This window comes from Myotis daubentonii, chromosome 3 (genome assembly GCF_963259705.1).
Source record: "Myotis daubentonii chromosome 3, mMyoDau2.1, whole genome shotgun sequence".
Taxonomy (NCBI): Eukaryota; Metazoa; Chordata; class Mammalia; order Chiroptera; family Vespertilionidae; genus Myotis; species Myotis daubentonii.
In genome coordinates this window covers 33,237,736-33,253,500 of record NC_081842.1, presented here as the reverse complement: position 1 = coordinate 33,253,500, position 15,765 = coordinate 33,237,736, and the positions used below count along the sequence as shown (strand labels likewise).

Here is a 15,765-nt window from a genome sequence, read left to right as displayed (position 1 = left end):
CCTTTAAGTCACAGTTTTCTTAAGTATAAAATGGGGTTAGGAATATCTTTGCTGCATTTACAGTATTAACAGGGCTGCTTAAGATAAGGGATGTGGAGAGCACTTTATATTTTTTTAAATACTTTTTATTACACCACACAACCAGAAAAGAATTTAAAAGCACTTGGGTGAACTTTAAAGGGCTAATTTATGGAGTTAAGAGTTATTATTCTTATGACTTCTTTTGAAACCACTATTCCTCTCTAAAAGTGAAGAAAACGTGTTGAGCACCCGTGCGGAGTGGTACTGCATTGGGCATACAAGCTCGTGTATTCATTTTAGTTGCATTATTACTCTGCCTCACAGTATAACTTGAATAATTTGCTGATACCATTTATGTTCTTCCTTCCTCTAAATTATGGCCAAGGACCCAGCTAAGGACTGGCTTTTTAAATCACCCTCAGAAGGTGGGGGTGAGACAAAGAACTTGGGAACAGATGAAAATGTTAACAATGACCACCGAGGACCATCGCAACAAACAACACTGAACACTCGCTCTGCCCAAGGAGCTGTGCTGTGGAGTAGGAACCAGCTCTTTTCTCTTTCCTTCAGAGATGAGATGACTGCAGTTTAACTCAGAGAGGTTAAATGACTCAACCGAACGACCCCGTGGACACTAGGGCTGAACTCTAGATTTGATATGTACAACATTTCTCTAATTTCTGCCCACCCCCATGAGGTAGGAAGGAACTACTTGTCTATTTTACCAGTGAATGAACTGCAATGGCTAAGTTCAGTCATTTGCCCTGATCTACACAGTGGATATAGGCCCGATCTGGGTGAGAACCAGGTTTTCTTAGCCTCCAAGTCTTTGTGCATTCTCGCATGCCATACTTGCCTAAAAACCTGGGCCACACAAGGCTTCTAATCCAATCAAGACAATTTTGATTCCACCCACACCTTCAGTTCAACAATAACTGCCTTTTGCCAATGAAACAGACAAAACAGCCGACAAATGTATTTTCACATTATTTAAATAACTTTTTGCCTTGAAATCAACTACCAAGATTTTAAAACACTTCAACTTTCCTCCATTTTTACAAAAACACATTTTGTTTCAGTAAAAATGCATGGGAAACAGTTTTCCATGTAGCTGATGCACTAAACGTTAATTAGGTCTAATGATAAACTCACACCCCAAACTGAAGAGGAACCGAAGAACCAATACAGTGAAATGAGGCCAGGTCTTCTTACATGCTGGTGAACACATGAAACTGAGCCCAGAAGGCTGAGAGAACAGAACAAAGACTAAGGTGACTATTCATTTTGTTTTTTGGGGGAAAAAATGCAGTAAGTAAAAATAATCTCCTAATTCCAGTGAGAGCTCACTTGGGACTAACAAGAAAACAAATACCTGAGGAACAAGCCCAAGAATTCAAAACTGACTTCAAATATTATTAAAGTCTATCCAAACCCAAATTTGAGACGTTTTCTCTTAGCTGAAGTAACACGTTAATTCTGAAACTCAGATAGGCTCCACGGGGCTTTTTTTATTTTTTATTTAAAACATGTACTGCATATCAGTTTTTGAAATCTTAAGCTCCACAAATTAAGTATAAGAGAAATGGAATTTTGCTTTCCAATTTAGGAAGGTGATGTAATGCTGAGAAACTCTATCTTGGCTAGACTGATGTGAAAAATCTGTTCAAATGCCAGGAGCCTGCAATATCCATCAATACACTGATAATACTGATTAAATAAATCAAATTAAGAACACTGTTATCCTGGCCGGTGTGGCTCAGCTGGTTGGGCGTCATCCAGTGCACCAATAAGTTGCCAGTTTGATTCCCAGTCAGGGCACATACCTGGGTTGTGGGCTCAATCCCTTGTGGGGGGTGTGCAGGAGGCAGCTGATCAATGTTTTGCTCTCACATCAATGTTTCTCTCTCCTTCTCTAAAAATCAATTTAAAAATCTTAAAAAAAGAATATTTTTTATAAAAAATCTATTAAAATATCTACTGTGTAACTGCTTCCGGTCATAGCCTTCCATTATGCACTTTACACACACACACACACACACACACACACATTTCTGTCACCACCTGTATTAAAAGAAGAATGACTTTCAGAACAAACCTTCCACTTGGGGAAGATGACTTCTCAGCCACCATCAGCCATCCTGGTACTCAGGATGTCTGGAGTATAGAGATGGGGGCAGGGAGGACAGCCCCCCTTCTCCCATGAAGAATTGGGGTAGGAGAGATCTAAGAAGCGAAACTAGAGCTTTTTACAACTCCTCCTCCCCACCCCCATCTTCACACCTAATCTAACATCCGATCATCTAATTAAAGGAGAGAAAAATATCATTAGGTAACTTCTGAAAAAATAAAATAGTAGCATTGACATAAAAAAATCTCTTGGGGGAAGGTGTGTTTACAGTACAGGTATACAGAGAAGGCTTCCTGGAAGGGTAACCCCAGCTGCTGCTTCTCCTGACAGCTCCATGGATGCAGGGCCACCTTTCTGTCTCCAGGCACTTTGACTTGCTTTTGTTTCGTGCCCTACCTTGAGGGGGCATGGGGACCTTAAATATCTCCCATTGCTTAAAGGAAAATGCCAGATTTCAGACATTTCTACCTGTAACCTGGTCACAGCCCACTTTCCAGCTCCCGTCTTCCCTTCCAAGCATCAGTGACATAATTTAATGGGTGCTTACTTACCATGTGTCAAGTCCCATAGGAAATGCCTGAAATCTTATCTAAAGCACACCACACCCTATTAGATAGGTAAAGTTTGCATCCTGTTTTACAGAGCAGAAAACTGAGGCACAGAGTTTAGTAATGACTTGACAGAGGTCACAGAGACAATAGTGAGAGACCCAGGACTGAAGTCAAGGCTGTCTGTCCGACTCCAGGGTGCTACATCTGAACTATTCAGAATGTGTCTCCTAATAAAGCCCATCTTGTCTTGTTTGGATGAAATGACTTGTGATTCACTTCTTGATAGGCTAATGTAGTGCTTGACATAAAGACTCAATAAGTGTGACTTTCATCCCCATTTTCCCTAGCAAAAAGAGCATAAATGAGCATAACAAACAACTCTACCTTTCCTTGTTTGCCAGCTCAGTATGAGTCAGACATATAATGAGGTTGCCAAAAAAAGTAACGTTAGGCAACCTTACTAACTGTTCCATTTGGAAAACAAGTAAGGTGACAGTCTTGCTCTCCTCTGAGCCAGCCAGCCAGGCCCATTCCTGGAGGTCTGAGCACACTAAAGAGACTATCAAGAAACGAGACTTGCCCAATGAAGAGGATGGAGGTTACAGAAAACCCACACCAGTCTAGACGGAAGTGAATGAAGTGAGGATGGTGAAGTAGAAGACAGCTGATGCTGTAAGATAATGATGACTAGGTGCGCTGGGACCACTAAAGCACAGTGTACAGGAGTGGGGCTCACACTTTATAGTTTGCGAAAGTACTACAGGTGATTCTTATATAATTAACATTCAAGAATCAATGCTCTAGGGCAGTAGTTGGCAAACTGCGGCTCCTGAGCCACATGCTGCTCTTTGGCCCCTTGAGTGTGGCTCTTCTACAAAATACCAACTTCTGCACATGGGCCACGAAGTTTCAATCGCACTGTACGTGCGCACACACGTGGTATTTTGTGGAAGAGCCACACTCAAGGGGCTAAAGAGCTGCATGTGGCTTGCGAGCCGCTGTTTGCCGACCACTGCTAGGGCAGAGGTTCTCAAAGTTTAACATGCACTAACATCTCCTGCAGGGCTATTTAAAGCAGAGTGTCTGACCACACCTGATTCAGTAGGTCTAGAGTAGGGCCTGATCATTTGCATTTCATTAAGTTTCTAGGTGATGCTGGTATTGTGGGTTTAGGAGCCACAGTTTAAGAATCACTGCTCTAGAGGAAGTCCCAAGATCAATTGTGCAGATTTCAGATGGAGAGAGACTTTAACAAAATAGAGCAATTCACAAGTGGCATGGACTGACTGGTGATTAGAAGCTGGAACCACTGCCCAGACTGGGAACACTGGAGCCAGGGCACTGGGAATGGGTGACACCATGTGATCTTGTCTCAATCAGCTGGCAAAGACTATGGCTGTGGCATGCAAAGGAAAGCTACATCTCTGTTTCAAAACGGTTTTTTTCCCCCTCAAACCAAAACAACTTCAATTTCAAACTCAGTTCTAAGCCTAAAGTCACGTCTTTAAAAATAGCATAGTAATTCCAAACAGCGTGTTAGTAAGCCAATGGGTATTTTTGCAAGAACCAATGGAGAAGCAATGGATCCATTAAAATATCCTTTTTTGCATCAGTAGGTTTGCTAGAGAGGTGCATGTTCCTGTTCCCACAATATGCAAGATGGAGAAAGAAAAAAAAAATCAGTATGAGAACAATCTGTAACTACTGAAAAAAAAATCATCAAACCAAAGAAATAAGTCCTTTACCAAAGCCCCATGGCCTGCTTATGATGCTTCATTCCACATTTTTATCTAGAACATCATGATCTGTTCATTTATATTTTAACAAATTTATGGTTTAGAAAAAGGTGAGGCAAAAGTTGATTGGACTTTGTTCCTTGAAATACTCATTTTGTATTTCACTATAATTGTTGCAATTGTGCTTTTGAAACAAAAGAACAAGAGCATAATTGACTGGAGTCCTACTATAGAGTACCCATTTATGTACTATAGAAACTAGTATAAAGTTGTATAAAGATTATCTTGAATTTGAGTATTAATTTTAGTATTTTAAGTATGAAATATTAAATTTATTTACTGATTGACCAGTGAAGACTAAGGCTAAATCTTTTTCTTAGGGCTGGGGTAGAGGGGAAAAAATCAAACAATTTGACTAAAGCCAAAGACCTGCCTTTCCTAAAGCTATTCAATATCATGCAATTTGTCTAAAATGGTATCTTTCAAGCTATTCCTAAGGTTGAAAGGTGACATCCTCCCAATGTGACTTCCCAATTCAGCTCAATATGCCTTGCATATTAATACTGAATTAAATTATTTAGCTCCATCCCCTAAATACTCTGAAAATAGAGCCTGGAGGTATTATCTAAATTAAGTTCATTCTCCTATAGTCCCTACACGACTCTACCATTTCATCTTCTCCGTAACAGAATTATCCCGAGAAATTTTTTAACACGTGGAGGATTTTTTATAATTTCCACCATAATTAGCATTTCATCGTGAAGCAATGATTCCCTGCTTCAGTTCTTTCATTTGAATTACAGATGTCTTTCTAGAAGTCATTTGACTGTATGTTGACTAATAAAGTCAACATTCCTCCAATATCATCCTTCCATAAGCCTTAAAGTTTATAACCACGTATGCCACCTTTACAGCAGGTGCAATGTCAAGGAAGAGGTGGAATTCCTAGGCTAGCACTCGCCCTAAGAGCCCTTTCATGATTTCTGGTCCGAATGCTCAGAGCCCTGGCCTGGGGATTTGTGTTCATTCCAGGGTAGACATGGCTGTGAAGCAGACTGATCACAGAACCTTCCAGTGAGTCCCTCCACCAGTGTGGCTTCTTCCTAGCCTGGGGGATCAAGGTCAAGCATCTGGTCTCTTAAAAACAGCTGGAGGATGACAGTGATGTGGTCATTTCCCCCCAGAAATACACCTCAGGGTCAGCACCATCATCGGGGAAATTCCCTGATGTCAAGGTCTGGGTTTAATCATTTCCTCAGCACCTGACTAGACTGCTCTGCACACAGCAGCACTTATATTTGATTAGCATGCAAGAGTGAAGACTTCTTTTCTGAGACTGACTTAAAAGGCTACACTGAAGGAGTGCCTTTGGCTGCCTCTTCACCTATGTAAGTCATATCCCCCTTTACTCTGTTCCTATTTCAAATCCCACTGCGAACCATCTTGACCATTCTGCACCTGGGACTTGCTCTCTGAAATGTCAACAGGACGGTGTCACAGTGTTATCTGCAGCCTGTGATGTGACAATACCCTACCGTCTTAGGTTGCTGTTTAAGTGTCCCCAACTCTGAGTGCTCTGCGGTCAAGAATATTGTTTATCACTGTTTTATAGACAGACTCATAGTGTTGAGTGCTGTGCTCAAAAAAGACTTCTTAAAAGAATAAAAGAGTAGGGAACCTCCCCCCCCCAAACACCCTGCCATTGTTTTAAAAAGCAAAATAATATATTTATATGAATTAGTCACAAAAAAATTGGTAAGAGAGAAAAATAAGAGTAGAGATAATATGATATCGCAGGATGGAACTTTTGTCCCTTACAACTGATTTGCTGATTCTTTATTCAGCTTTTAGAAAGAGAAAAGGTAGTGTACCAGACAATTGAACTAGAAAACACTGCCAAAAAAGATAAGTGAAATGATAAGTCCTTTTCTAGCAGCAAGTTTATTTACCTGCCATTCATTGCCATTCCCCACCCCAAGAAGAATCAGTCTTGTTTTATGGTGATCTTGATGATGACGAAAATTACAATGCATGTTTATTGTGCACTTGCCATATACCGCTGGGCTGTGTGTAAGTAGTCAATATTAATTTATTTACTCCTTACAACATGCTTATGAGGTTAGCAATTTTGTTCTCCTGCTTCATGGAAGTAGAAACTGAGACCCAGGGAGGCTCTGTAACTGGCCTAAGGACACAGCCTGAATCCTGCTCTCCTCCACCTCCCTGAGAAACCATTTCTTCTGACAGAGGGATGCCCTGGTAGCACACATGTACAACCACAGATGGTCCCTGAATCCTCTAATGCGAAACTTGTGTTGAGTGAGTTATGGCAACGTGGAGACAGGGCTAAATGATTTGAAATTTTACGAGGCCATGTTACGGAAGAAGGTGTGTGAGGAGAGGAAGGCAGATGGCTGGCTCCGGATTGGAAGACTGGGGGAAGGAAAGCACCCAGCTATTCGTTGGGTTTTACTTGTGCTGTGTGATATAATATCTTTCTCTGCCCCTTGGGAAATCCTGAGTGGAAGCCACAGCACATATTCTTTGTAACACTGTGTCTGCTTTTGGGGAGGAATCAAAGATGAGCGGAGCCCTGCTTCAGAGGTGGGCAAGTACACGGTGAGGACAGAGGGTGTCCACAGATGGATATGAGTCAGTAAAAATTCAAAGAAAAGTGGCCATCAAGAGACCAAGAGGGAGCGACTGATCTAAAGTGATGGGTGAAACTGGGTAAATTTGTAACTGACTCAAAGTATAAAGCAATACAAGTTTCAAAGCTATATTTGCATTTAGTACTCATATATTTTAATTAAGAATGACTAGCATTCACTCATTCGGCCTTTGGAACCTGAAGGGTGTGGAGCCCCAGTTCTGATGGGTCCACACAGTCCTATTTCTCCCTCCCTGCACTCACCGGTACGTTGTTTCTGGAAGAAGATCTCTTAGAACGTGGGTGGTGGTATTGCCCACAGTGATGCTAGTGTCTCCCAGATCAATATTGTAAGCGAGGATGTCAGACCCATTATTGCACGGCTCTTCCCAGTTCAGTACAAGGCACACAGAAGGTGAATCGGGGTGGGCACCGGGGGGCTCCTCCTCCAGGACACAGAGAGTGGAGACAGGGTCCGGGGCAGATGCTGGTGTCTGGCAAAGGACAAGCTCGCTGTACGGCCCTGCTCCAGCTTGATTGACGGCCTAAAAGACAACAGCAAGAGAAGCCCATGTTACCCCATTGTACACTTGAAGGCGTCCATGCTAGGTGCTGCTAAATAAGTAATATATGATTTACTTCCAGAAATGTAGGTAGAAATAAATTCTAGAAAATGTTCACTTTCCAAACAAAGCCAATCACATCTTTTCTGTTAAGCAAAGGTAGTAACATTGCCATCATCACCTTTCAAGAATAATAATTTTAAAATAATCCTTTCTACTTGCATGGCCCACTGCAGGTTCTATACTGTCTTATATGACCTTCACAATAACCATCTGAGGTACACAGTGCATCGCAAGTGCCTTTCCTAGATTTAAGGCAAAGCTGGGACTGGAATTCAGTCATCTGACTTTCAACCCCAGTGCTGCCCTGGAAGAACAACAGGAATTTTACAAAAGGTCTAAAGGTCTCTTATGTTTTCCCATGTGAATGATAAACTCATATCTGAAGTCAATTCTCAGCCCTTTCTGACTTTACCTGAGAGCAATAGTTGACCCCTTCCTCACTCACCGCTCTTTCAAATACTTATTCACTTGGTCTCCAGAACCCATACTTGTTTTTTGCTTACCTACTGCTGCTTCTCAGCCATCTATGTGGTTGCTACGCACCACCCAGATCTCTCAACACTGGAGGGCACCAGGGTTCAAGCCTTGGACACCTCTTCTTTTCTATCTCTGCTCAAACTCTTGGAGAGCTACTGTGTCAGGGGATAAATGGCATTGATGTACTACTTCCAAATTTACTTGGGTAGTGTGGACCTCTGCCTTAAATGCCAGCCTAATGTATCCAACTACCTTTCGGGTGTCTCCACTCCAATGCCAAGCATCTCAGCCTCAAAGCTCCTCATCTCTGTCCACCGCAGCTGTCCCCACCCTTCAGCCGTCCAATCATATCCCAAGTCACCCCTGGACACCTTTCTTCCGCTCAGACCCCTACCCAATGTATCTTTTAAAATGCAGTGTGGGGAAGTCAATGCTAAGTAAGAACATATACCCTAAAAGGAGAAAAGGAAATAGAAGAGCATTTTAAAGGGAGACCAAAACTCGAAAAGCATAGTGGAGTTCTTTCCTATGGTGACAGAGAGTTCTTCATTTATATCCTGCCTGGCTCCAAAAACAGGAGTGTGGCCTTACCTAACCTTTCCCCAATGACTCAGCATCTCTATTATAAAGATCAGATAATGTGCTGTGACCTTGACTCATTGACAGAGGGTTAATTATGTCCCAGTTGCTGCACACGAGAAGGAAAGTGTACAATATAAGAGTTTATTCTGAAATGTTTCTGATAAAAATAGGATTCAGAATTTAACAGAAAAGCCTCAATTGATATGGAAAATTAACGTGTGAAGGGGATGTTTTCTCCAAAGAGACCAGACACACTGATGTTGATGGGTCTGCACTAAGTAACTTGATCTATGCCTTAAATAGGGTGGAAACCTAAATCTGGCATCTTTGCTTCTTTATCCAGTTAAATCTAAATGTGTGTGAAGATAGAATTCTTCAAGGTCAAGAACCACATCTGACTCATCTTTGTATCTCTCCTTTTGATCATCCTGACCATCCTTTGATTTTGGCACAAGTAGTGCTCAAGAAATGTTACTGAACAAACGGGCAAAAAACTCCCTGTTTTCTCAGGACAATACAAACAGAAAACAAAACAAAACACTTATCCAAGTCAATAAAGTAAAAATAAACCCATGACTATTGTTACTCCTAGGGGTTAGGCTAGGAGCCAATTGTTCTTGTTTATTCTATGTGGACCCCCAAGTGGACGTGTACAGATAGATAACCAGCCTTGTTCCTGGTCACTGAGAAGGGGGAGGTGCGTCCTGTATGTAATGAAGGCTAGTCCAAACTACTTTAATGTTTGTTTTTGGCTCCATTTAACAGCTGACATAAAATTCCCATCTTTTACCATTTCTCAGTGCTTTCCACTGAAATGTGCATCTCAGAGAAATTCAGACAGAAGGAATCTTTCGTAAGGAGCTGTGACACCTCTGTCTTGGACTCAGTCATCTATTCAGGGAATCGATAAACAAGCAAGACGCAAGGGTGGTGAGAAGCAGAGAAGAATCTGGTTTTGTTCTTACATTTCAGAACCTCCTCAAATACCAGAAAGTAACTGTAACATTCATTTTCACTTATCCCTCCTGGTAGCCTCCCTCAGAAGCCTCTGAGTAAGTTTTCCAAAGAGCCTTCCATGGAACACCAGTGTCTATAGGTACGTCTGAGCAGCGTCGACCCACCTGTAGTCTGCAGCAATACTGTGCAGCAGGCAGCAGGTCCCTTATTGCAAAGCCGGGGTCTGTCCCATGATAAACGAGCTCCAAGGACTCTTCATCCTCTCCCCATTCCAACCTGTACTCTGAGATGTCAGCACCAGAGCTTTCAGGACTCTGGAAAGCAGGACATGCAGGGAATTTAATTTCATTGAGAAAAAAATTCTATATTGTGTTCAAGCAACCAAACGGACAGAGTGACATACCCCAGGATATTTCAAATACGTACAGAAGAAAGGCACAAAAAAGATTTTCAACTCCCCCTCAATTCTGACCAGTGGTAGCATTTCCACAACTCTGAATGATATAAGCAATTGCCAAGGAAGACTAATGTGTACAGATCACCTAGAGTGAATTTGGGCTTTGAAGAGGTTCCTCCTAATGTGTATTAGGGGCAGATAAAGTCAAAGAAATGGAAAATAATGCAGAGCACGGGTCTGACTTACCTCCCAGCTCACGAGGACACACCCATCAGGTGTAAAGGAAATGCACGGTGCCCTGCACTGTCCGGGGGGCCCTGCAGCAGTGGTGATCTCTGAGACGTCAGAATAGGGGCCATACTGAAAGAGAAGGACACCACATGCTTGTATGTATGTGCGTGCACACACATGTATGTTCATACCTAGGTGTGCATGTACAAGCTTGTAACCAAATAAGGGTTATGCTAACACCTTCGTCAATACATCCGGTTAAAAAATTTCCTAAGGAGGTTTTCCACTTTCAACTGAATATATGTATACGTTTTTCCCTACATATATTCCCTGAGTGGTAGATGTCTATTACATACATATATTCTTTTTATTCAAGGGGATTAGAAAGTTGGTTACCAAACATTTTCCCCTCCCCCCTTCCTGTGACATCAGAAACATGGGAGAGATTTTCTCTGAAACAGACCTCAGTAGATGATTGAAATCAAACACATGGTTAACTTCCAACAACAGGAGTAAACCATGGCTGAAGGCAGATTTCATACCTTACACTAATTAAAGGCGAGAGCAAGTAAAACTCCAATCAGTACAGTTGCACATTTATCTTTGCTATGGCAGTGATCCCCCAAAAAGTTGATGGGAAAAAGGGCAGAAACAAAAGTACAATAATGTTTTTGCACCATCTGTGATCCTCACGTTCCCCCTTTTTACGTATACAAGTTTGGGTGCTCAGGCTCTTGTATCCTCTCATCAATACATTTTTATTGTTCCGTTTCACGTTTGTTTGTGTGTGTGTGTGTGTGTGTGTGTGTGTGTGTGTGTTAATTTAAATAGTTGTGTTGTGTCTGCAATGCTTTCCTAATGGGGAATTAGCAGAACTCCAGCTCCTGTGAAAAGTCTGAGATCCAACTTCAGACCAAATGCTTTAGTCAGTGTGGCGAACATGAAATGGCTAAAACATGCTTCACTTCTAACCAGTTTGAACAGCACTACCGAGAGCTAGAAAAACTCACTGTGGACTTCGTGTTGCTGTTAGCTGGGCTTTCTTATTTTAAAATTTGCCATCAATTAATGACATGTATTAACTGGCATGGAGCTCATCTGTACAAATCACCAGCACTTTTGGGGGATGTTACTGGCAGTCTGCTCTACCGATATCCTCCTGCCCTCTATGTTTCTGTCCATCTTTGACACACCCAAAAGCCCTACCGTCTCTGGGTCACCTCTTCAAAATCCATATCACTCTGCATTTTTTAAAAAAAGGAACAAACACCTCTGTGGATATAAGGTAGGCATATACTTTCAATCTGACAGCCCATCCAACAACACCAAAAGGAGAAGCGGAAGGCACTTGAACAAAACAGCACTGCGCTGGCTTCCCTAGCCTCTCCCCCCGCTTCAGTGTAAAACTGACGTGAGACCTTGCTGGGTAATCTAGACAACATGGGGAGGGCATCTTATATAGCACTTCTAATTTCTCATAACTGATTAACAGAGTCAATGAGCAAATAGGAAATTATTTTTACAACTAACAAGCGCATCTAAAGGGTGATGTTCCTATTAATCTTAAACTCTACCTTAACAGAATGATGAGAGGACATAGAAGGAACATTTCCAATGCTGGGAGTATGAAATCACAATATATCAAGTCAGAAGAAACAATTATATGAACGTCTTTAACGGTGGTCAAGGTTGGCTACATGCTGCTGAGGAATTTCAGGAGGGGAGAAACCCACGTATTAGAACCTTCTACTCACCCCTCCGTCGTTCAGAGCCCTCACTCTGAAACGATACATGGTCCCGGGAAGCAGGTTGCCCACGGTGCACTCGAGCTCTGGCCCGTGGTACACCTCCGACGCCACGTCCTCGGGCTCCGTCATCTCCACACTGTACTCGGAGACCTCACAGCCACTTTCAGAGGCAGGAACATCTAGGAGTGAAGGCGGTTCGCATCATATCATTTCTGTGCTTCCAGCTGACGACGATCACATCTGATTTTCCACAAGGTTTGCAAAACAGCATGTAGTGGCTCTCCCCCCCCACCCCCCACAGTATCTCTCCTACCGAAAAGCCCTCCTCCCCAAAGAAAAGAGAAACAAAAAGAACAAGTTTCTGAATGATGTTATCGATACTTTCCAAAGCAAGTACATTTAAGTATACTTAATTACCTTAATACAATAACTTAAAAACAGAACCATTAGGCAAATTTCTTTACATTCTAAGAAGGGAAGACACAGAGAAGAAAATCTTCTCTTTTAACTTCAAACCAAAGGTCACATTAAGTCAAGATAGCTGGCCCAAAGTTGCCATGCTATTTTATTATATTTTAGACATAAGTGGTAGGAAAAAGTAGTCTGATAAGGTTCTGCAAGTTAACACTGGCAATTTTATGTGCTATAAACTGCTGATACAGAAAGGCTAATATGGCTCAAATCCAAACAGGACCCACACAGGACAAAGCAGCAAAGATGAGGAGAACTTAGCTGTTACCTCATTTCTCGGTTTAACCTCTAAATTGAGCACAACTTTTCTTTTATGAATGAAGTTGAAAAGTTCCAGAGGAAGCCTGGCTGTTCTGAAATGTTTTCTAGAATCTAGAAAAGTGCCCTCCGAAGGTAGAGGATGGACAGCGTGTGTGGTGCCATCAGGATCAGGAGGAGGAGCAACAGTGAGCGGGAGAGCACAAACCCAAGCCAACATACATCAGGAAGAAATACAACATTTTCAACAGAAAAAAATGCACGGCTTTCAGAAGAAAGACTTCCAGCTTAATGACAAAGCATCTCCAACTGTCCAAACTGTCCATGCCACCGTGGAGCATCGTTCACTCACCCCACTCCAAGTGGACTTCTTTGTGCTTTGGTCTACCCAGAACCCTCGGTGGTCGGCACTGACCTGGTGCGATGCTTAGTGTGCGAACAGGGAGGCTTTCAGAACACTGCAGAGAAACAGCAGAGAACACTCTTAGTCACAGTGAATTCATTACACCCCCACATTCCAGGCAAATTCCACCCCATACCTGTACACGCTACCAAAGGAGGTTACACATTGCATATGTACACATGCTTTTCTATGCAATGAGATCGTGTGTGTGTGTGTGTGTTTACAGTGTAGACATATACTGTATATGGCACTGGTAAAAAATGATTATTTCTAGCCCTAGCCAGTTTGGCTCAGTGGATAGAGCGTTGGCCTGCGGACTGAAAGGTCCTGGGTTCGATCCCACTCAAGGGCACATGACCGGATGACCGGATTGCAGGCTCAATCCCCAGTAGGGGGCATGCAGGAGGCAGCCAATCAATGATTCTTTCTCCATCTTCCTTCCTCTTTGAAATCAATAAAAATATATTTTTAAAAAATGAATATTTGTGAAGCCAGATTTGCAGACAGGAATGTTTTATATCCTAAGCACACAGCTATTTTCCTTTAAACCAAAATTAGAGAGACCCTTCATGAGGACAGAAGAGGACACAAAACAACAGCTGGATGAAAATTTTAAATGGTGCCATAAATGGCCAACCATCCACATCCAGAGCAGAAAAGCAAATAGACTCATTATTAATCAGCTGAGGGTGACAATGGCCAGCAGGTCCTATTCATGCTAAAATAAGTAGGCCGCGTCTCTACAGGAACTGGTTGCGAAGGCTGGTGGTGTGGAAGCTGAACCCCTTTCCCAGACAGGAGAGAGCAAGGCAGAGCTATGCTGCTCGACCAAACTCCTTCCTGAGAAGTGGTGTGGAGAGGTACCTCTGCCTCGTGAGCCGCATGCAGCGCCCCCCACACAGGGGGTGCCTGCTGATACTCTGGCTATGGTGTGGACCTACCCCACCCTGGGAGACACTGCAGAGAGCGCTGTATAAGCATGGTCTAACTGGACTCCTTTTCCCAAGGAGTCTGCCCATCTGGGCAGTGTAAACATTACACTACTGCTCTTTAGGGAGAGAAAAATAACACAAGACAATACTGGAGATGGATTGATGGGCAAAATTAAGCACACAAATGACAAGTGTTCTCTTGAAAAGTCAACCCAGCACAGGACTACAAGCCACCATCTCTCAATGTCTCTCTCTCAATATTAATGGTTTTAAACTATAATATTAAATATCTCTACAATGAAAATGTCATTACCATCTTGTCCCTCACTTTCTGAATATGAGTTAAAGCCATTTAGACAACAATTATCTTACTTCCAGAGCACTTCTTGTGTATCTTTAGGTTATTTTGAGCCTCTGAGAACACTGGGGTTGAAACCAAGGCTCTCAACACATGAACTGGCTGGTGCAAAGTCATATAAATAGAAAACAAGAAATCAGCTGCCGCCTACAGATGTGCAAGTTGGGTGGTGCACAACTGCAGGAGGTGCCTTCAGCTTAGTTATCACAGGTGCACATGGTTTTTACAGTAACTCTCCAGCAGATGGCAGCGAAGTTCCTTGAAGAAGGTGTGCCTCATTCTCACAAAATTGCCAGGGAACTATGCAGGACATCTTTCTTTTTACTCTAAATTCTACCTTTTCCTATCATTGCAATAACTGAGGTTTCCCTTATTTAGCTAAAACACTCAGCTTTCAACTGCCACATGTGATGGCACTTGTAAGAAATAACTGACAAATGTACCTGAAAATATCACAATTCAGTTGAGAATTATCTGGGCCTATCTTTTATTCTTTTCTTTATAAAATTGAATTTATTGGGGTGACATTAATTAATAAACTTATATAGGTTTCAGGTGTGCAATTCTATAACACATCATTGGTATATTGTATTGTATGTTTACCACCCCAAGTCAAGTCTCCTTCCATCACTTTTTTCTCTCCTTTCCCCTCTTCTACCTCCCCCATCCCTCTTTCCCTCTGGTAATCACCATACTGTTGTCTGTGTCCATGAGTTTTTGTTTGTTTTTTGCTTAATCCTTTCACCTTTTCCACCCAGCCCTGCAATCCCCTCCCCTCTGACAGTTGTCAGTCTGTTCTCTGTATTAATGAGTCTGTTTCTATTTTATGTTAGTTTATTTTGTTCATTAGATTCCACATGTAAGTGAAGTCATATTGCACTTGTTTTTCTCAGACTGGCTTATTTCACTTAGCGTAATGTTCCCCAGGTCCCTCCATGCTGTCGCAAAGACTTCCTTTTTATGACCAAGTGGTATTCTATTGTGTAAACGTACCATAGCTTTCTTAACCACTCATCTACTGATGGGCACTTGGCTGCTTCCCAATCTTGGCTATTATAAATAACACTGCAATGAACATAGGGGTGCATATATTCTTTCAAATCAATGTTTTGGGTTTCTTTGAATACATTCCCAGAAGTGGAATCATTGGGTCATAAGGCAGTTCCATTTTTAATTTTTGAGGTAACTCCATACTGCCTTCCACAGTGGCTGCACCAGTCTGCATTCTCACCTGTGGTA

General features: G+C 42.2%; 1 protein-coding gene across 8 annotated transcripts in view; it reads right to left on the bottom strand.

Moving 5' to 3' along the window:
- FNDC3B (fibronectin type III domain containing 3B) overlaps positions 1 to 15,765 on the bottom strand; it is a 340,205-nt gene that overhangs the window by 37,092 nt on the left and 287,348 nt on the right. For 7 of the 8 annotated variants that reach the window (XM_059687039.1, XM_059687040.1, XM_059687044.1 and 4 more), the window contains 5 exons: positions 13,186 to 13,291; positions 12,111 to 12,283; positions 10,372 to 10,485; positions 9,893 to 10,042; positions 7,351 to 7,631 (listed from right to left, as the gene is read on the bottom strand). In XM_059687039.1, the coding sequence (XP_059543022.1) occupies positions 7,351 to 7,631; positions 9,893 to 10,042; positions 10,372 to 10,485; positions 12,111 to 12,283; positions 13,186 to 13,291 (824 nt within the window). The remainder of the gene's footprint in view (positions 1 to 7,350; positions 7,632 to 9,892; positions 10,043 to 10,371; positions 10,486 to 12,110; positions 12,284 to 13,185; positions 13,292 to 15,765) is intronic. The other variant, XM_059687047.1, reaches the window with a different exon arrangement.